The sequence below is a fragment of the Gadus morhua genome, chromosome 16 (genome assembly GCF_902167405.1).
Source record: "Gadus morhua chromosome 16, gadMor3.0, whole genome shotgun sequence".
Lineage (NCBI taxonomy): Eukaryota > Metazoa > Chordata > Actinopteri > Gadiformes > Gadidae > Gadus > Gadus morhua.
Genome location: NC_044063.1, coordinates 20364834 through 20387065, shown reverse-complemented (window position 1 = coordinate 20387065; position 22232 = coordinate 20364834). Strand labels below are relative to the sequence as shown.

The window sequence follows — 22232 nt, the reverse complement described above, 5'->3', positions numbered from 1 at the left end:
CTAATCGGCCAGGAAGAGGGTTCCCGATATAGGATGAGAGGGATAGAGAGAAAGGCAGAAAGCGAGGAGGAGGAAAGCGAGAGAGAGAGAGAGAGAGAGAGAGAGAGAGAGAGAGAGAGAGAGAGAGAGAGAGAGAGAGAGAGAGAGAGAGAGAGAGAGAGAGAGAGAGAGAGAGAGAGAGAGAGAGAGAGAGAGAGAGAGAGAGAGAGAGAGATTGAGAAGTGTGTACGTGGCAGTTAGAAAGAGAGCGAGAGAGAGAGAGAGAGATTGAGAAGTCTGTACGTGTGAGTTAGACAGAAAGAGAGAGAGAGAGAGAGAGAGAGAGAGAGAGAGAGAGAGAGAGAGAGAGAGAGAGAGAGAGAGAGAGAGAGAGAGAGAGAGAGAGAGAGAGAGAGAGAGAGAGAGAGAGAGAGAGAGAGAGAGAGAGAGAGACACACACACACACACACACACACACACAAACACACGCACAGAGCTCAATCCGTGTTGGGCAGCCCGGCACTTGTGTGGTGCGCACCAACATCGGTTGTAAGCTCTGAACTATTCCGCCTAAGCGCTTCAGCTCCAGAGTAGCCTACAACCTTTTTTTCTGCGTGATCAAGATTTGGACCATCGACTCGTTTGGAAGACAGCTGCTGTCGTTACCCAGAAGGCGATTTTGGACTTGATAAACGGGCGTCATGCATCACTTCTGGATACACACGATTTGGATCCCCGGCTTTGCTTTCCTCTTTGGATTTCAAGGTAAGTTGTTATATTGTCCCCCAACTGCTATAGTTTGAACACATCTGTACATCTCTTGTGATGATTGTCATTCTGCACACTGTCACCTACCACAAGCCATATCTTTGTCAAGATAAACTGTGAAACTGTGGCTGTTTGCGGTTGTATATGTTGTTGTTGGTGGTGTTGTTGTTGTAATCAGATGGAAAAGGAGATCTGCCAAGTACTGGACACTGGTCCACGTCCTGGAGGGACGTGATAGGCTACCTGCGCACTAGTTTGTGTGTTTGTATTTGTGTGTGAGTGTTTGCGCGAGCGCGTGCGCGCGCGCGTGTGTGTGTGTGTGTGTGTTTGTGTGTGTGTGTGTGTGTGTGTGTGTGTGTGTGTGTGTTCAGGCGTCATAAAGAGTTGGAGTGAGAGCCCCTTGTATCCAATGCAATGGAGAGATACTGATATATATTATATTATATAGTTTAATATATATATATATATATATATATATATATATATATATATATATATATATATATAATATTTATATTATATATATATATACACCTTTTATCTATTACCTGCATGATATTATAGCCCACCCGAAATTATTAGAAATGTCTTTCTGAGCAGTAACAGACTTAGCCTAGTTGGGGGGGATTCAATTTCAATATAAGATCCATGGATTTCCTGAGGTAAGAGTTGTATTCTCGTTTGAGTTTTTCTGTTTGTGGAGCGACGGCCCATCCTCTCTCGCTGTGTGGTAGGTCTGCTGCCCTTCCCTGTGTGGCAGTGCTGGGGGGAGGATGATGGCTTCAGCTGACAGGCAAGGGGCTAGCCGTTCACAGTGATGGGACCTCAAGCGGGGCTCTTGATGAGATATCACATTAGAGGACATATACACAAAAGTTTGAATCAACTTGAAATGGCTTTTCACTTGTGGAGCTGTTTTCACCCTTTTGAATTAAAGAAAAACAAATTGAATAGGGAGCACTTCATCCCACGTCTAACAACCCATAGAAAATAAATCCAATCGCCCCACCAAGCTCTCATTGAATGAATGTGCATGACGTTTGTGTGTGTGTTTGTGTGAGAGAGAGTGCGCGATTTTTAATGGAACAGTGTGAAAGTAAATGCATTGATTGATTGAAGGCTCAATAAAAGCTAATGAGGAAATAGCTTTTAGTTGAAAAATAGCGACACAGGCACCACACGCTCAGTTGACTGTGATGCAGTGTCACCATTTTGTACGCCAAGATCCCTAACTGGGTTAGGGGCGCCGCTTACAGAATTGGTGTTACAGGTGGGAATGGGATTCACAGGTACTCCATCCTCTCTCTCTATACTGTATATATCTTACACACACACATGCATGCATGGATGCATGCATGTATACACACACACACACACACACACACACACCAACATATGTTCAAAAACACACACGCATACATATACACTTACAGCGAAACCCAGTTATATATACACAAAAACACATGAATAAATTACCCCCCCCCACCACACACAGACCCAAAGACATAAACACACACACACACACACACACACACACACACACACACACACACACACACACACACACACACACACACACACACACACACACACACACACACACACACACACACACATTCGTACAGAGAGACAAAGGCACACAGATACGACATACACACAAATACACAAACACACAGAGACCCAACAAAACACACACATATATAAGCATGCATATACAAATACACACACATGCACATTTGTATATAAAGAGACCCAAAGTCCCACACACACCGACTCACACTATCACACACACACACACACACACACACACACACACACACACACACACACACACACACACACACACACACACACACACACACAACCTCAATAATGCTATGTGTATTTGTTCCGCTGACCTAGCCCTCCCTTTAATCTATCGTATCAAACTAAAGCCATGTGTCTGTGTTTGTGTGTGTATGCATGTGTGTTTCTGTGTGTGTATAAATGTGTGCATGTGTGTTTGTCCTTTTGTTTTGTCTATTTGTGTGTAGTTTCTACAACATGGGTATTTTGTGGAACTGTGACCGGCCGCATTTGTGGGGGCTGCATATTGTGTGAGGATCCATTCTTAAATACACTATGTGCTGCTGTTTTGCATACACTTAGAATACTCTATTTTTTTTTTTTATCCTAGTTGCTCCAGGGTCAGCAAGCCTGCATCGACCCAAGACCAAATATATATTTATTTTTTTGCCCAGGGCCGTTCAATACGGGACATCAATACAAAACCTGGCTTGACTCACAAAGCGCTCTCTTCCGCTCAGCCCTTCATAGTTAAAAACCTATTTTTCTCTGGCCTATTATAGCATATCCCTTGCCTTTATCAGCTCTGTCTTTGTATCACTGTGTCTGCTCCGTCGGTTGCGTTTGTAGGTGCTTTCAATATTTACCCTTCGTAACTTTTCTGAGCAGACCATAAAACAGCGAAGTGCCTTCCAGATAATGCAACGTTTCAAAGTTTAAAATGGGCAAGGTCAATGCTGGCTGTGGTTTCTCTTTTTCTTTCACTCTGTCCTCTCTCCTGCTCGCACTCTCTCTCAAGAGAGACATTCGTAGTTTCGGTCTTTCTTATAAGCTAAGAAAAGCCAACGGCACCATCTGTCACTCCAGGGACTTCTGACGAGGGAAAGTCTAAATTCACATCAACAAGTTCTGGTTCTTCCAACTGCATACAAGCAACTTATCATCCAAATATATCATTGTTATATAAGTGGCAGAATTCAGAGTGTGCAGTGATTCAGGGGTGATTTATGTAACTGGAAAGGACAGCGAGTCCATGCAAGACCCAACACAGTACATTATGCCACAAGACTGTACTGGTGGAGCGGGGTATAGCCTTAAGCTTGATTTAGCTGTCAGGGGTTTTAATAAAGCAACCAAAGGACTGGTTCCCCTCCTGTCTTTCGGCCCCGGTCCACCTCTGTCAGCAGGTATGGGCATTTGGTTACGCTCCAATGCTACAACAATCAGAGCCAAGAGCACAGAGAACGTGTGAGGGGAACAGCTAAAACACAGGTTCAACGTCAATGGGAAGACAGACTTCTTATCCAATCTAATGTAATATATTCTAATGTCTATCATCTAATATGATATAAATCATCTGGTCTTATTTGATGTAATGTTGTATAATCCATCGAAACTGATCAAATGTTTATGTACTTTGTGTTTGATGCATTGAGCACGAGTCAGGATTAGGACATCTGTGCGGAACCAAATATCTCAATAAAGTAGGCCTACTGAAAATCGAGTCATGTGATGTAATATGGCGTGATCTCTCTTTTAGTTCACATCCGATGTTTTGACTAACAGATAACATGCAAAACAAAATGAATCGAGTAAGTATTTTACGTGTACAGTTCATCTGCAATAGTGGCGAAGACATGGCCCTTCCGGTAGAGCCCATGGGACCCATGAGATCGAAAAATATGAATGGGTTTCAAATGGAGAGAAAGTAATTATTTTCTGGTCCCAGTCCTTATATGCCCTGCATTATACGTATGTTGTTTGTGGATTTAAATGATAAGTTTCATTTCACGAGATTGATCGTTTATTGTGCAGTTAAAAGCTGTAGAGAAAACACAATCATGAGAAAGACTACACGTCTCGTGTCGTCACGCTCCCTGCGACTGGCGTGGACAAGACCAATAATCTCCCCATCGGCATAACTGAAACTCTCTACATGCCCCGACTTATAATGTTTTTCACCTCTTACGATGCTCTTATCCTCCCCTTGGAAAAAAGCGCTGAAGTGGAGCAGAGAGATCGCCATGGCTGTACCGGAGTTCCAATTGCGGGTCAGGTGTGGTGACGTGAAGCGAAGAGCTGTAGTTCACAAAGTGGCCTCACACTAAACCTAACATTATCAAACTTCTTCACGAACATGTTTAGATTTTTTGCATGAAAGATTATCATTTAAATCCGCAAACAACATATGCGTAATCCAGGCCTTATAAAGACTGGGACCAGAAAATAATTATTTTCTCTCCATTGAAACCCATTCCTATTTTTCGATCTCATTGGTCCCATGGGCTCTACCGGAAGGGGTGTAACTTCGCCACTATACGCAAATGTTTGCTTAAAGATAGGACTACTCTGTTTAAGAGTCTATCCAAGATCTGAAAGAGCTTCTCATGATGACCCCTTTGGCTGAAGTGACCTGCTGCAGCTCTCACTTTGCGGCTGGACTGCTGGACGCGGTTGGGGTCGGAGAGCCGCCCTTCGCTCGATTGCTAAAGGAATCACTTCGCGTAAGCAAACTACACAACCTGGCGGAAGCAAGCACCGCCTAGGGGCAATCCGGAGCGCGCGTTCTACCTTCCTTTTCTCCGGAAAATTCAGCTTTAAATATCACAGAAGTCAGCCCACACGCTGTCCTAAACAACTGGGAGAGTTAAGGTAAGTTAAATTACAACCTGTACATATATTGGTCATTCAAGTTACTTATGAAACATAAAAGCCACCACGTAGTCCCTTTTGAAATGTGAAGCAATTCAAATGTATTGCTATAAGTTAGATCAAACGCAATGCAAGTCCGCCCCCTTTTTAATTAATGATGACACGTCTGGTTACCTTCTATGGCGGGGAGAAGCCAGCTCGCCCACCCGCTTTCATCTGCTGGAAAAGCAACCTCTCACAAAGGTATTTAACTGTTCCTCCTAGCCTACTTTGTCTCTCCCTCTAACAAGGCAGCCCGGTCATTTATCACCAGCGCTATTGAAAGAGCGCCTTTATCAGGGCTTCACGTGAACCAAACTAAATCCCAAAACCTTGTTACTTTTAAATTAATGTGTTTTTGTCTTCCACCTCTAATATATTCCAACCAAAATAGAAAAAAAGAAATATCCTACTTCATGACGTTTTTCTAAATGACTACGCTATCTCGTCAGCCAGATGTTTCGTCTTTATCACTTTTTTCAAGCTTTCAATAAGCCGAGAGGTTCAGAGGTCTGTAATTGGTGGCCCGGGGGACGGATCTCCTTGGCCCTTTGCACGCTGTCTTGGGTCTCTGCAGGACTGGCACCGCTACGCATTCGTGTCTGCGCTGCAGTTAACTATGCGCAGCCTACTTATTTTCCGCTGAAAATGCTGTCAGTTGTGACATGTCGGTCAGGGTTGTTAGATGACGAGTGAATTGAAAGTGATATTTTGGTTGAAATGTGTCCAAACTGAGAAAATACTGGGTAATGGTCAATTTAGGGATATATTTCCCTGTGTGTGTGTGTGTGTGTGTGTGTGTGTGTGTGTGTGTGTGTGTGTGTGTGTGTGTGTGTGTGTGTGTGTGTGTGTGTGTGTGTGTGTGTGTGTGTGTGTGTGTGTGTGTGTGTGTGTGTGTAAATCCTAGATAATGGTTAATATGGGGATATATTTGTGTGTGTGTGTGTGTGTGTGTGTGTGTGTGTGTGTGTGTATATGTGTGTATATATATATATATATATATATATATATATATATATATATATATATTTTTTTTTAATCCCTGTGAATTGACACCATCTTTTATCCCTTAATCCAATATGGTCTACATGCACGTATATGTGATTGGCTTTATCAGAATATCAGTATGTATAATTCCTTCTTAAATAAAAGCTCCTTGATGCAGTGATCGGTGGGTCTGAAGAACCAAGCCTAATTACTCGCTGTGGTTGCTAGGTGCTGTGTTGAAAAGTTAACAAGCACGTTTGATTTGAATGTCGTCTTGGTTAGGTGTTGAGGTTCAAGAAGGAAGAAAGGGCGATTAAAATGATCTGATTTAAATCTAAATCTGACCCCAACAAAAAAAAAGCCTGCAAAGATCTCAATTCGTATGAGGATTGCAACGTCAAAGTCGGGACCGGCTTTGTACAAGGCAACAGAATCATTATCACGTAGAGACAGAAGACTCGATGATAAAATAGCAATTATGAATAAATTACTTTGGTCTCCACACTATTATTATTATTATTATGATAGCGTCATAACCACTGCAAAGAAAAATCCCAGTTGAAGTTCTTTCTAAAATTCTAAGCTAGTTTCCACCTTGCTCTTGAATGTATTCAGAAACATGTCATCCATCGTGTCATGGAAATTAACCCAGGGATAGGGGAACATACTTGGAGCACACACTGCGCCCAGGAATTACCTAGGCCTAGATGTGCGCTGTATGGTCCACCTCAGTGTTGGTTTTTTCTTTTTTAATTAATTTTTTTACGGTCCTTCCTTGCAGTCATGATTTATGTCAGAGCTGTCAAGGGTGAGCACACAGCGAGACGATCTTCTCTCCTGAAGCCACTCTCCAACTCTATTCTGGAGTGGACAACACTATCGTCAGACAACCATACGATGCCTATAGATTGCATAAACAGACGCGTGATTGTCCGTGTGGGAATACTAAAGAGTTATTTCAACGTGAGAGTGTTCAGAGAATTAGCTTTTTAAATAATTGGTTTGGGTGTATGAATAAGCCACGGGAAGAAACACCAGAACATACCAATCTCCAGCTTGATTCCAAGAGGCTTTGGGTATGGCACAGCTTCTCCCAGACAAGAGGCAATCCTCTGCATAATAGTTGACATTTCCAAACCAAAGGGAGAATTATTTTGCGTGGAAACATTTCAAATGCCACATCAAAGAAAAGCAGCGTGTGTTTAGAACAGGGGGGGTAGGGTGAGTGGGGGGAGGTCGGTAGCAGGACAGTATAAGTTGCTCTACTTACTGACTCCCACAAAGCAAGTTTTCACAAAAATCTCTGGCACTGTATTGGCAAATTGCAAAAAGAAAGTATTCTGTTTACATCCGGTTTCTAGGTCCATCTATCAAAAAAAATAAGAAAATAAAAAATAGATGGACTTAGCAACGTGCTGCTGCTTAGAAATGGCCCAGGGTTGCAGTGACTGGAAAATTGACAAAGATTTGTGGCGCCAAGCCATGAGCTGCGTGGGGAGGATTTCCAAAGGGTCCAAAGGCAAATCACACTTTGAAAGCACACACAGTCAAACCAAGCGGAGGAGCATCTGCTACTCTGCGATGGGATGCCACTGCATCGAACTGCTCGAGGAGGGTTATTTAAACAGTCTGCCCGCCTTGGTTACTCCGTCGGGTAATGGCAGCCTCCTAAAAGGAGAGACAGTGAGCCTCAGTGCTTTGTGGAGGCCAAAGAGCAGACTCTGATCTGCTCCACGCTCTGTGAACATCTGAATCACACGCCTGCTCCGGCAGGGGATTTCAAGGACGCATAGGGAAATGTAAGATTTAAATACAATCTAAATGTACTTGAGATCATATTACTAAATGTGTCAATTATTCACATAATGGGCTATTATCATGTCAAACGGATAGGCTGTCAGGTGTATGTATGTAATTTATGGTCGGAAAGTTTCATGTTTCATGATATCACTTTAGAACGGCTCCAAAAGGTTTTACTGGCGGTTCTGCAACATACAATATGAATAGACCCTTAAAATAAGACGGAACAATTTTATAATTAATTATAATTATAATTCACTCATGTGCTACTTTTCAAACATACAGCCTGTTTGCTTTTTTCATGACTATTGGTCTCAGTCAATACAATATTGTACCCATGCCCGGATTTGGTGTCCCCTAGAGACAAAGCAGTGTTTCTAATCCCTAAACAAACAACCACCACGTGGAAGCAAACAGTTCCCCGATTGGTCGGTTATGATTTTGCGACTGCATCCGAGACAGCGGAGCTTGGACAGCTTCTGCTTGCGTGAACATGGATGCAGATGTTATGCTCTCTGACACCTCCTGACATCTCCGTGGGAGAGGGCCCGCTCGGGTGAGCACTCGGATCGATACATGCTACCTGGCCAGAGGAGCCTCAGACAGAATCGCTAGGAGACAGCCTAGTTATTGTTCTCCAGCTGTCATCACCAACACAACACACTTCACCCCAGTATGATTTTCACTGTGAAGACAACGCGGCAAACATAGCCAAACCGATGTGTTTTCATTTTGGAAACATGCTCCAGGGTTCGGAATAAGCCTCTGAATAACTAGGAACCCAAAAAAAGTAACAACTGACATTGAGACACTTTCTGAATGATTATTTGAAACCACAAGTTGTAGTATGGCTCTCTAACGCTTATTCAAACATGCTTAAACCTCCATCGTCCTCTGCTCCCCTCCTTCCACTGTTAACCGGTAGAACGTAATGTCTGGAATTGGCAATAGGGATGCACGCCAGTCTGTTCTTGCCAACTGTTGTAGGAATAACCCAGTCAGACGGACCCCCTTTCTCTCCAACGCATCACTGCTGCACTCGCCCCCTTGTATATTTCATATTCCAGAAAGGCAGGCAGGACTGTTTCAAGAATATACGCACACATATCATTCCCTAAGAACATTAAAGTAGTTTTAAATTCAGAGGCTGGCCTCAACAATATAGAAATGCCGGTGGCCCAATAGATTAGACCAGTTGATTTATCTCGCCATATCAAAGAAGCAAGCGAGGAGAAGATGCGCCGGGGATAATGAGACGAGAACATAAGAAAGTCATCATTACGTGGAAGTTAGCCGGTTGATCATCCGTTCCATTGAGCGAGCCTATTGTAAACGTCTGTTTGTCTCTTAAAATCTGAGTTCAATGAATGCAAATCGGATGTGCTTGCGATCTACGGTACATCCATTTTTCTTTTATGTAATGTATTCTTAACTGAAAAAATATAACATTCAGAGGCATACAAAACTCAGAAAAACAAATGAAATCCCGAGTTGTTCCTATCATCTGATCTGTTACATTCAGTTGGCCTATTAAAGGCCAGGAGAACACTTAGCCGATTCCAGAGAGCGCCATCAATCTGCCTCGTTCAGTCCTGTTCATAGGTCAGTTTTTTTTCCCGATACTTAAGGTCATTTAAGGACAAAAGGTAATTGATATACATTCTCTGTGATATGCTCTTACATGCTCCAGGTGTGAAGGGTAAAAGTTGTTGCAGTGCGTGTGTGTGTGTGTGTGTGTGTGTGTGTGTGTGTGTCTCTTAACAACCCGAGTGCTGTAAAAGCTATGCTTGGATGAGTGCGACATCTTTCAGCTGTCAAAGTTGCCGCATCGGTGAAGGGGAAAGGAGAGTCTTTGAGAATATTAAGATATCACGCGGAGCGGACGCCTCAGCGGCCTTAGAAAAACAGACACAAAAAAAGAAGGTGTGTTTGGAAGCTCACACCATGGAACATTGATCCGCCACAAATAATAGAGGGTTCTCCTGCTATCAGACCTCATCCCACTGCACTGTGGTTGTCAGCATGGGATTAAGAGACAGGAGGGAGGAAGCAGAAAAAAATCACAATTTCCTTCTCACAATAGGAAGATACAATTCTCTTTAGAGATGTTCCCCACAGTAGACCCGGAGTAGTGTTATAACTGACACGGGTCAGTCGGCCGTCTCTCGCGGTGCAGTGTCTGCACTGCCTGTAAGCTTCTGTGTAAACATGACATGACAACCCTGGATAGACGCACCCCATTGCAGAAAGCCTTTCAATTGACTTCGGCCTCTCTCTATCTGTCTCTCTGTCCCTGTCTCCGTCTCCGTCTCTTTCTCTCTCTCGCACGCTCTGTCGATTTAAAAGAGCATCCACCCTATCCCACCCATGCCTTTTGCCATCAGTGATTATTATTATTCTTTTTATGATAATCCTTTCTTTTTGAGAGTAGCAACTCTTTTCAGCACACATCGTGCATAAGCCTCGTATACACAAGAGTGCCGTTTGTGTACTTGGAGTGTGAACATTACGGCTGGCTTTGTTCTGTTGTTGTTGCAGTTGGAGATGTGGGTTTTAATCTGACAATGAAGAGAGAATACATCATAAGGAAAGCAGCTTCCACACTGGGACTGAGAAAAGCTCTATATTGCTTGTGTTGAACCGCATGTGTGAAAATGTAATTTTTAGTTTTGCGGCCATCATCAAGGTTATTATTGCCCTTTCTTGGCTTTGTCTTTATTTCCAAAGGGCAACATTTATCCAACCACGTGTTAGGTCAGTGTGCCAGTACAGTTTTTTTTTCAGACAATGAACAGAGATAATTCGAAATCCAATCAATGAACAACTTTTCAAATGTCTTCCTGTGCTGGCCTATTTGGCCCCCTTTACTCCAGCCTCTTAATTTATGCAACCTGCTAGCTTTCTGGGGAGCGCAGAAAGCTTGGTGCGTGTGTGTGAGTGTGTTTGTGTGTTGGGGTGTGTGTGTGTGGGAGGGGGAGGAGGATGTGTGTGAGGGTGCCAGAGCATCCTTCTCTGGAGGCTCTATTGATTTACTTAGGAGAAATTACACTTTGTAATTTTAATTAGTGGCTTCTCTGCTTCTTACTTCAATGGTAAGAGGGAGAGACATAAAAAGGGAAACAGCGAAAAGCTATAAAGTGAGGGGAGAGATTAATTACCCATAAGCCCTGTGTTTTCCTCTAAAGTGCTATGAAACCTTCCTATAGTGAATTAATGAACTCCCTCAGTACTAATTGAATGATTCTAGTAGGTTTTTGGGGGAGAAATATAGACATAGTCCTTGTTTTACATGTGGCAGCTGAAAATTGATGACACGTTATTTGGCTCTTGGTGAATCCGCTTCTAGTACCTCAAGAGTCTGTGGAGAGCATTTTGTTTCATGCATGTGTTAGTCATCTCTCTGCCAATGTTTTCGCTGATTAGTTAAATTACCAAATACAGTTTTGCAAGGCATGTGCCTGTGGATATTGCCTAAGCAGTTTTCCCCATGTACTCTAAGGAACACACACACACACACACACACACACACACACACACACACACACACACACACACACACACACACACACACACACACACACACACACACACACACACACACACTCAATTCAGACCAATGCATGATGGGATTTTACTTTTGCCTGAACACCCTTTCTTCCCATTATTCAAATATTAACAGATGTGATTATCCCTCTGATGATATGGCAGACTGAATACACAAGGTCATCTGATGATTACCTGATGGTAAAGGAATACACATAGGCCTCCTTAAGACAAAAGGGCAAACTCCATGAAAAGTGAAACTGAGATCTTCTCAACCCCACAAGTCTTTTTGGCAGACGTTGAATTCACCTGGGAGTTGAACCCCCCCGTCTGGCTCCTGGGAAATGTTTACGGAGCGCAGCGCTGAGAAGAGAAACAGCCAGAAAAAAGGAAAAGCCAGCTAGAAAAGCTGAACATGATGGCTGAGGATCAGAGGGAATTTGACACGCCTAAGAAGGCAAGCGCTTCATCACACTGAGCCGCACGCGGAGGGGCGTGTTTGAAGAGGAACAGGGAAAAGCCCCCACTTGAAAGGGAATATGAACTCAAATAGACAGCCTGATAAGGAACGGCAATTATATGAACGTGGAGGAGGGGGATAAGCACACATCTGACTCTGACAGGCCAAGGTGGATCGGGGGAAGGATTGCGTGCAGCTAATGAGGGACAACTGCAGGGGTAAAGTTAGCTGCTGGATGATGACATCAAGGAGAGGGAAAAGAGTGAAGGCGAAACAAGAAATCGCCAGCTGAGCGTGATGGCCTGCACAGTGAGGCCTCAGGTAGCCAAGCATCCAGGATCTCATCTCTTGCAGAACTGTTATGCCTCGACAAGAGAAGCTGGAAATGAAAAGACTGCGCTGAAAGATGAGGGAGAGAGTGCTGGAGCCAGAGCCAGGCCTCTCATATAAGTGTGTGTGTGTGTGTGTGTGTGTGTGTGTGTGTGTGTGTGTGTGTGTGTGTGTGTGTGTGTGTGTGTGTGTGTGTGTGTGTGTGTGTCTCACTCATGTGGTCTAACCGAGCACCAAAACCACATAAATCAAGTGTCTTGACAGCATATACAGTCACATTCTCCCAAATGCAAATACCAGCCCAAAGGATTAAATCCAAGGCAGTGGCTGCATACAGTAGGATTACCTTTTTAAGCCAACCATGATGTATAGTGAAAAAGTAAATAAATATATATATAGAGGTATATATCGCTCTCCCAGCAGTGGGGAAAAAGCAACAGGCGAAGGCCCCTTCATCAACATGGGGGCTCTTGATCCAGGCTTCCCTGAGAGAGAGAGATGATATCTGCAGTCGATCTTTCACCCTTAACCAGCAGCCTCCTCCGTCAGAGAGAGCGATTCTCATCGCGGGTAAAAGAAGAAAACCAAAAAGAAATCACCCGTTCAGCAGAGGTATAGAGAATGGGAATCCAACCCGGACCGCGAGACAACCAGCCAGAGTCTTATTTCTATATTGTCAACAGCGAAACCTCAGGATTGGGGATGTTTTGAGGCAATTGGCGGACGTTTGGGGGCGAACCGCCGACGGAGCCAGCTGTAGCCTGAAGGAGAGGCCCCCGCTGGAAGTCGAGAGCAGAGCCGGGTGGCGACGCAAGCGCTCAATCAATTCCAGCCGGGGATCTGATCTCGACAGCCCCGCGAATGACCGATGGGACCGCGTTTGCGATCCTGCGGGAGATAAATTGGAATAGCAATAAATAAACCTCAACCCAACACACTCTCCCAAGATCATCCTGCTCCTTCGCTGCCGGGGCTGAGGCAAGGAGCAGGCTCTGGGATTGCCGGCTCGATGAACTGGAGAGCGACTTCAAAGTCCCGCTCTCGCTCTCTAAGGGGAGGGGATTTTCTTTATTTAATTTTCAGCCAAGAATTCGATGACCTTCGTAGGCTTTAGGCTGGGGGCCATGCGAGCTGTCAGCAAGGCCGACATACAGATCTGGAGGCTTGAAGAAAGAGTCTCCTGCTGAGGCTGCGGGGGGGGGGGGTGGTCCACAAGTAGGTAGAAAGCGGTTTGAAGCTCATCCTAGCCGCGGAGGGCCATCTGAGATGGACATCGTAGGGTAAATAGCTGAAAGGGAGCTTTTCTTTTGCAGGGAGATAAACATAACACTTGCATGTCAAGTGGAAGGAAGATTGACAGCTGGAGGGATAAGACAGGCAAAACCTGTGTGTGTGTGTGTGTGCGCGCGCGCGCGCGCGCACACACACACACACACACACACACACACACACACTCGCTCTCTCCATCTCTTTCTTTCTCTTTATTTTGTTCAAAGACACACACATAGGCAAACGCAGAACCACATTCGTACACATACGCACGCGTGCAGAAAAATACACACATTCAGAGCACACGTACTCCATCAACACCATTACCCACCCTGCAAAAAAGAGCAATTGATATGGTTAAACGGTATAATGAATGAGACATTGAGTTAAGAGCTCATTTGTCAGTTCCCTCTCTTTTGTGTTACTTCATTCTGCAATGAGGAACTTTGCAACCTCAGGGTTCAGCAGCTACAACTGACAACGCACCAACAATAACCCTAATATCTGGCAAAATAGGAGACTGTAAAATTGTCTTTGGTCAGCTGAATTTCCCTGTTATGGAGAGCAGGGGTTGTAGAATAAATTATGTTAACCTGTCCAATGGCAGTTCTTGATTAATGAGTGTTACCTGCAGAGTGCATCTAACCTGGTTCAGCTTTAAAATCGCAAAGCACGTATGACTAATATTACGAATGACGTCCGATTTAAGGGCTCTTATCGAGGTCCTTGTAATCTGTTGCATTGAACTACCTGCTTAAAAATAGATACAAATCAATTGTATGCAATTAACATTAGATACCTAGAATGCCTTATGATCTCCTGACAGGGATTATTAAAATGCAATTAAAAAGAATGTGCTAACAGCACACTGATAACCTAAAACAGGACATAGTGGTTGAAGCCCCCCCCCCCCCCCCACACACACACCCAAACACACCCAAACACACTCACACACACAAACGTGTACCTACAGAGTTTCAACCTCCAGTAGCAGGAGACAAGAGTCTGGAGTGGGACAGAGAGTCTGTTAAGGCTGGTCTCCCCCGGAGCACAGGGAGGCTGTAGATCTCTCAGAGCCTTCAGAACACTTCTAGAGAGCCTAGATGATAGAGGGAGAGAGAGAGAGAGAGAGAGAGAGAGAGGATAAAGTGGGTAAGATAGCGCTGGTGAGGAGAATGTAAGCAGAGGGAAAAATAATTGACAGGTTGAGTAGGCAGCGCTTTCGAATTAGATTATTAATAGATTACTGAAGGCATGTTTGGTATGGTATGTTGTTAGGATAGAGGGATGCATCGGGGGAAAATAAGGGAAGGATGAGAGTTGGAGACGGAGAGCAAATACTCAAATCATGGTATTCTAACCCAGAAGGGACGCAGGATCAAAGGCTGTACCCGTAGGGTACAGCCATGTCATGCGGTGCATATAAATGGATGTTTGGAGGGTGTGTGTTAGTCAGATAACAAACATAATATTTACCTTTCCTCTGTATCACCTGCACTTTACCTGCGCAATAACAAACACGCCTGTGGTCCTGTGAGGCGTCTGGATTCTTCCTGATGTTCCGAAAGAGGCGTACTGAAGTAGCCGGGTATTATGTAAAACAGAAGGTAGGCAGGGTATGGCTGGGGTAATATCACCGGATGATCTATGATAAGGATGGCTTCATTCCAGTTAAGGGCGAGGCGCATTTTAATGCATCGTGAAATATTATTTATCATGGTTTCCTAATCGATTAACCCATGCTCACTGAAAAGATAATGGGCAAATTTAAACTGTAAAGTGTGCAGCTGTCCAGGGTATTAAGGTCTGTGTGCATCCAAAATTTGCGTGCAAAACAACGGGCCCACGGATGGAAGATGCCAATTGTGTTTTTCTCAGTTCGCTATCTGCATCCGCTTGTTAAAGATCCCATGCCATTCTATTTTATGATGCTTTAATATAGGTATTAGTGGGCCACAAACACAGTATTCAAAGACGTCCCCGAAATTCAGCCGTGGTGCAGAGTTACAGTAGCTCCGAAACAGTCGCACATTGAGCTTCCCCCAAACGCGCTGTTTCGGTGGGCGTGTCAAGGCAGGTCAAGGAGGGGGGTGGGGGTGTGGCCCTGAGCAGCTTGTAGCCACTACCATGCGCTCTGTATACGGTGGGCGTGTCAAGGCAGGTCAAGGAGGGGGGTGGGGATGTGGCCCTGAGCAGCTTGTAGCCACGGTACCATGCGCTCTGTTTACGGTGGATGTATCGCAATGGCTCTTAGAAACCCATATTATACATAGATATCTATATCATATAATATATAATATATATTATCACGGCCAAAAGCTGTGTGAGCCTCCAGACGATAGGTTATTATGAATCTCAAACGACCGCGTCTACTTCAGATTGATGTGGAAGTGGAAGAACCAGAGACGTCGGAGAACCCGACGAAGTCCTTTGTGATTCATTATATCGTCTGGACGCGCACACAGCTTTTGGCCGTGATAATATGTATTATTTGATATAGATATCTATGTATTATATGATATTATTTAGATATAGAGCAGAGCTCCAGGACTGTAACGCAAGTGTTGTACACTTCCTTGTTATTTGGATAACCGTTCTGCTGTTGTTGGTGTGATGGCGCATAACACGTAGGACTCTCGTCTCTGGTATTTCTACAACGAGACTCGTAGTGGGGGTTATCTCAGCCATGGTTGAGAATGAATTGGGGGAAAGGAACTTTGGCTTCGACTCCCTGAAGTAGGCTACATGAACCACGACATAGAGGAGAAAGGGATTGTTGGCCGCGAATATATCCCGCTTGAGCCCTGCTTCCTGCCGCCTCGGCAGCGGTCAGCGCTAATCACCGCCTCGGCAGCGGTCAGCGCTAATCACCGCATCCTGAAGCCGAGGCGGTGGTCCATCGGCAGCGAGGCTCCGGCGGGAGACGACCGCGGTCAACAATCCCTTTCTCCTCCATGTCGTGGTTCATGACTTCAGGGAGTCAAAGCCAAAGTTCCTTTCCCCCAATTCATTCTCAACCATGGCTGAGATAACCCCCACTACGGGTCTAGTTGTAGAAATACCATAGATGAGAGTCCGACGTGTTATGCGCCATCACACCAACAGCAGAACGGTTATCCAAATAACAAGGAAGTGTACAACACTTGCGTTACAGTCCTGGAGCTCTATATCTAAATAATATCATATAATACATAGATATCTATATCAAATAATACATATTATCACGGCCAAAAGCTGTGTGCACGTTTAGACGATATAATGAATCACAAAGGACTTCGTCGGGTTCTCCGACTTCTCTGGTTCTTCCACTTCCACATCAATCTGTAGTAGACAGAACCCTGCGCTGCCTGCTGCCGGCGCGAGGCACCACCGCCCGGCTGCCCGCTGCCGGGCGGTGGTGCTTCGCGGCGGTGGTGCCTCGCGGCAACCTGCGGCAGGCAGCATGTCGCAGTTCATGTAGTTCGATGTCGTTCTGCCATTGCATTCAAAATTCTGTAACTAGCCTGTTACTACGAACTAAGCAACTACCGTACACGTATTAGCATTTAGCACTAGCTCAATCACGACTCCTTCAGAATTCTTGTGGGTGGTTACGAACCAACCAAGTGGGCAGGGCCATGAATAATAATTTGACAACGCTACGTCACAGTGTCACCTTATCCAGATCGGCTCATTTCTTCTGCCTTTTTCCTTTCATTGCCTATTGCATTCAGCAGACAAACTGCATAGATTTCAAACTTACCACAGCTCACAAACTTATTCAGACCTATGTTATTTAACAAACAATAGGAAAAATGTGATTTTAATGGCATGGGCTCTTTAAGAAGGTGAGGGTAAGGGTTAGGATATGGTTGTGAGGAGGTGCCAAAAATTTAGTTGTTTTTGAAATACGACCTTGCACCCGAGCCCAGGGATAAACATGTCGGCAGTTTATCGAGACCCATTTAAATGGACTTCATGGAAAACACACACCATGCGGACAGGAACAGCTTTACACTGTTTTACAGTTTCTCGAGTTTGGGATTCAATAGTGTTTAAAGGCAGATACACACTTGCGTTATTCCTTTATATAGGTGTTGTTTTTACAAGATATCTTTATGGGAAACTTGGAACGATTTCGGTGATTTGATTCCCATTAGAGTTATGGCCCGGAGGCCCTTGTCTTGTAAGGATATCGTGCCTCGTGGTTTGAGGCTTTTTCTTGTGCACACGACTGAAAAGCGTGTGACCACTTTATTTTACAGGTTCTTGCTCTGCTGGATTTTAAGGTTGTGTTAATGTCAAGCTGAAAAAAATTGCATAGCTCGCCAAAAACACTAGTGGGACTGGTGGCCACAGCAAATCCCCTTCCCGCCAAAAACAACAAAAAATACAGTAATTGAGGAGAAGATATGAGATTATATCCTTTGATCGTTTCATCAAAGTATATGTGGGGAGATTTGGGCGCTTTTTAATTAAGACACAAAAACAGCACACAAATAAAGCAGAGCAGGGCAAACGGCTCAGAAGAAGGACAATGTGTGTCTGTGCATAATCATACATTAGGTTGATTAACTGTGCTTCTGGATATACTTGGCTTTCCCAGTACGTCTTCTGCTTTGCTTGGAAGTTAACCTATTTTCTTCAATTCACAAACCACAATCCCCAGGAAGTAATTTGTCCGTCTTGCCGATGGCCCTTGTGTTAAACGGGCATGTCTCTATTAGAGCGGGTGAATCACTGCTACTAGACAATGGAGACGTGGATCCCTGCAGCTGCTACCAGCTGTGGCTCTTAGCTGTACACAGCTGGTCTTCTGCTGCTATGCTTACTCATTATAGAACTCCAACAGTCTAGACTACTGTTACTAGTACTGCTGCTGCTACTGCTACTGCTACTGCTACTGCTACTGCTACTGCTAATGCTACTGCTGATGCTACTCCTACTGCTGCTACTGCTACTGCCACTACTACTGCTACTACAGCTAATACTACTACTATGACTACGACTACTACTACTACTACTTCTACAGCTATTATACTACCGCAACTTCTGCAGGGCCTGTGATTCTTCATCACGTCAACTACTAGTTTTTTACGGTTAGCACATCAATCATCGAAGTTGGCTGGATGCCCAGCGCAAATCAAGCTCTAGCCGACATCAATATATCACACTGTAACGTATAAGATGCTGTAAAAGCACGTTCTGTCATATTCATACCCGCATCTGTATGGTCAGCAGAATGAACTCACCGCGAAAGGGGGAAAATACCAAAGAGGCCATATAGATGCACGACCACAGGGCACGCAAAAGACCTGGGCGTTAAGTGAGTCAGGCTGTTGGAGGAGCCCTAAAACCCATCCAATCAATTTAACCAGGAGACGGAGACAAGTGGCCAACACTGGGCGTGTTGTATGTCTACTTTGCCTTCTCTGCTCGTCGGATCTTTTTTTCCTAAAACAATCTCTGATTTAGTTATTTCCTTGATTGTCTAACAACTCAGTGTCTTGTCTTGCATCAATTAAAAGACCAACCTGTGTGTGTGTGTGTGTGTGTGTGTGTGTGTGTGTGTGTGTGTGTGTGTGTGTGTGTGTGTGTGTGTGTGTGTGTGTGTGTGTGTGTGTGTGTGTGTGTGTGTGTGTGTGTGTGTGTGTGTTGCAGTAGAGTGCAGTAGTGTGTAACTAAGTATCACAAATGACACCACTGAAGTTGACTCAAACTAAAGTTGCCTTAATCTTTCGTCAGCCTTTTTGCACTAAGCTGTAAAACGATGCCCTGTCACAATGATACATTTGCCAAAAGTCAGACGTTCAAACTCAGTAATTTACATAAAACACACCCAATTATGACATTACCGGAGGGCGTTCATTCCTTCAATTGTGTAACCCGGATTTCCAGGTCAATAGATAGGCCTATTCAACAACAGGAGTTTAAGGCTGTTCATTCATTTGAATGTGAGGTTATGACTTTTTATGCTATTTAATTTCCACACACAATGTGCCTCGATTAACAAGCAGCAAGTGCTCAAGCACAAACAACAAAGCCTGTATTTAAAGATCAATTATGGCCTGAAACACCTTGACATTGTTAAGATATTTCTGTTGTATAGCCCACCCAAGGTCCTATTTCTCTGTTACATTTGGTATTTCATTTTCCATGGCTTAACTCGATTTCTGTCGACACCATTACTTCACACAGAGACCTGGCTGTAGTAGTACAATTGGGTTTAAGATGTGAATATGTACTTAAATCGCTGTAGCATCCCCCATAAGTACCAGATATTCATTAAATTCCCGTATGACAACAACTAAGGGCTTCCTCTTGGAATCAATGCAGATAACGTACCCATACATTTTTGCTGGGCCAGCATTTTTTAATTCCAGAATGCATTTATGCTTTGCTGGGCTGTCGACGTGGCGATGATATGCCTCCAGCTGCCGAAGCATTGCCTCATCCAATGAGGAAACGGCCTGCTAGTCACAGTTAACGTGGACGATTTGGTCTGTTTTGTTCATTTATTAATAATAATTATAATAATTGGAACCCGTGTCTGGCATATTGTATCATAGCATAGGCCTACTGCCAAATGTCTTGCTGGCTCGCCCAATTGATATTAAAGCTAGTTATACATACTTTTAAAATAAACTTGATTCATTTATTCAACTTATAAATGTACCATTTATAGAATGCCACCCAGGCAACAGTCACACAACCTTGGAACCTTGTCACATAAATACAAAAAAGGAATAATTTATGTGAAGAGCCAGCCAACTGTAATGACCTGGGCAGTGTGGAGGAAATATTTGTATATTATGTAATATTTTATGCATACTTGAAAAGGGTCAGCCTGACCTTATCTATCTAGCAGACGCTATTACGTTTGGATAGGTGTGTGTGTGTGTGTGTGTGTGTGTGTGTGTATAAAGAATCTCAAAGGGGAGATATGCAGTTGTAGACGTTTCATATGTTGAATAAAACATTGTTTTTGCTACATAATATTTATTTTTCCTTTTTTATTTTATGTATGTATGTATGTATGTATGTATGTATGTATGTATGTCAATTCATGTTCCTAGCTGTTGCAAGGGTAGCAAAACTAAATAACAAAACTAATGGGAACATATGTCAAGTTGACATGCAGCAATCTAGCACTTGACCTAGAAACTAATGTTATTGTAGTCATTTGAATAAAACAATTATAATTAATGAATGAAGTTAACAGTCAATACAAAAAGGACAACACAGAAATGCAAATTACAATTGCAGGCTTTCAACAAATATTAACGTGCATGTCTTTTCAATCTCTCAAGTAATATATAAATGCCATGCCGTTTCATTTACCCATGCTCCAGATCAAATACGTTTCTGGAGAGATGGGCGTATTAGCTTGCCACAGTTAATTATAGATAACAGAAGTAAACCCGCAGCGTTTTATATTGACGTTTCCTACCGTTAAACGAACCAGCTCAAGTTTTCAGTTCAACTGGGTCAGTGTTCCACAGAAACACGCATGTGTTTCCAGAAGAATATGTCAAAAAGCTAATATGTTTTGTGTTTTAATCATCTGAGCTGCCTGCGGCTGGTCACCCCTAGCGAACCTCTGCTGCCGCCCGTGTTGCACTAACACAGATGTCCTTACCTACCGCTGCTGCCGTTTGAATTTAAAATCTGAACGAGGTGATCCATTCCCTCAGCTAGATATCCCCCAATGCAATTAGGATACACCTTGCTCGAGGGCACGACGGCAAGGATGTTTGGCTTCCGATCACAGTCGCAAGCCTTTTTATTTTTTTGCCAGACAAACTCTGCTTCTTAATATCCCAAGGGGAATCAGACGGCTGTGCTGGCTTTTACTTTGAATTAAGAAAGTGTCCGGCCAGGCCGCTAATTCAATCCATTGTCTTTCCCTTGTTATCGTATTAACACAAAACCAATCGTGTTATTGTGATATGCATTATCAACGTTATTAATGATCGTGAGATACCCTTTACAATTTGAGATTTTCCCAATTAGTTTCATCCCATAGGCCATCTCCAAATTAAATGCATATATCAATGTCAAATGTCATTAGAGAATGTTTTTAAGGGAACCTTTCCCCCATGTTTCGAGAACGAAAAATGGTCAGAAAAGCACTTTGTACTGCCATCTAGCGTTTCCATCCAATTTTTTCGCTCCGTCTCCTTTCAGATCGTCACAAACCCCCCTCTTGTCCCTTGTGCCCCCTTGCACACACACACACGCACGCACACAAAGCATCGCTCTACCGTGTGGACCCAGCTGAAATTAATCTCCAGAAATGTGACTTTCATTATTTATGGAGCGACATATTGAAGATTCATTGTCAACATTCCCTCGACATTGTGTCATATGTTTTTTTTCGCAATAATAATAACAATACAAAACTACCCTTCATTCAGTCTTATGCTATAGCATCCCTCGCATGCTCCTTGTTTAAAATCTCTCGGCAGCTGGATTGAAAGCACTTCCTTTCTAGAGGAAGAACGAGGGAGGGGACGGGAGGAGTAGGGAGAGGGGAGAGTGGGAGGAGGTGGGGGAGGTTTGAGAAGATGATGGATGGGGAAATGATAGTTTGATATAAGTGATGATTGGCAAAGACGGAAAGAGAAAGGCCTTGTTCCTG

The 22232-nt window shown here is 43.8% G+C and overlaps 1 protein-coding gene across 1 annotated transcript in view; it reads left to right on the top strand.

Moving 5' to 3' along the window:
• The first annotated feature begins 429 nt into the window (after positions 1 to 429).
• The window catches only part of lsamp (limbic system associated membrane protein), a 406372-nt gene continuing 384569 nt past the window's right edge, over positions 430 to 22232 (top strand). Inside the window, exon 1 of the mRNA XM_030381455.1 lies at positions 430 to 744. Coding sequence (XP_030237315.1) covers positions 681 to 744 — 64 coding nt within the window. The 5' untranslated portion in view covers positions 430 to 680. The remainder of the gene's footprint in view (positions 745 to 22232) is intronic.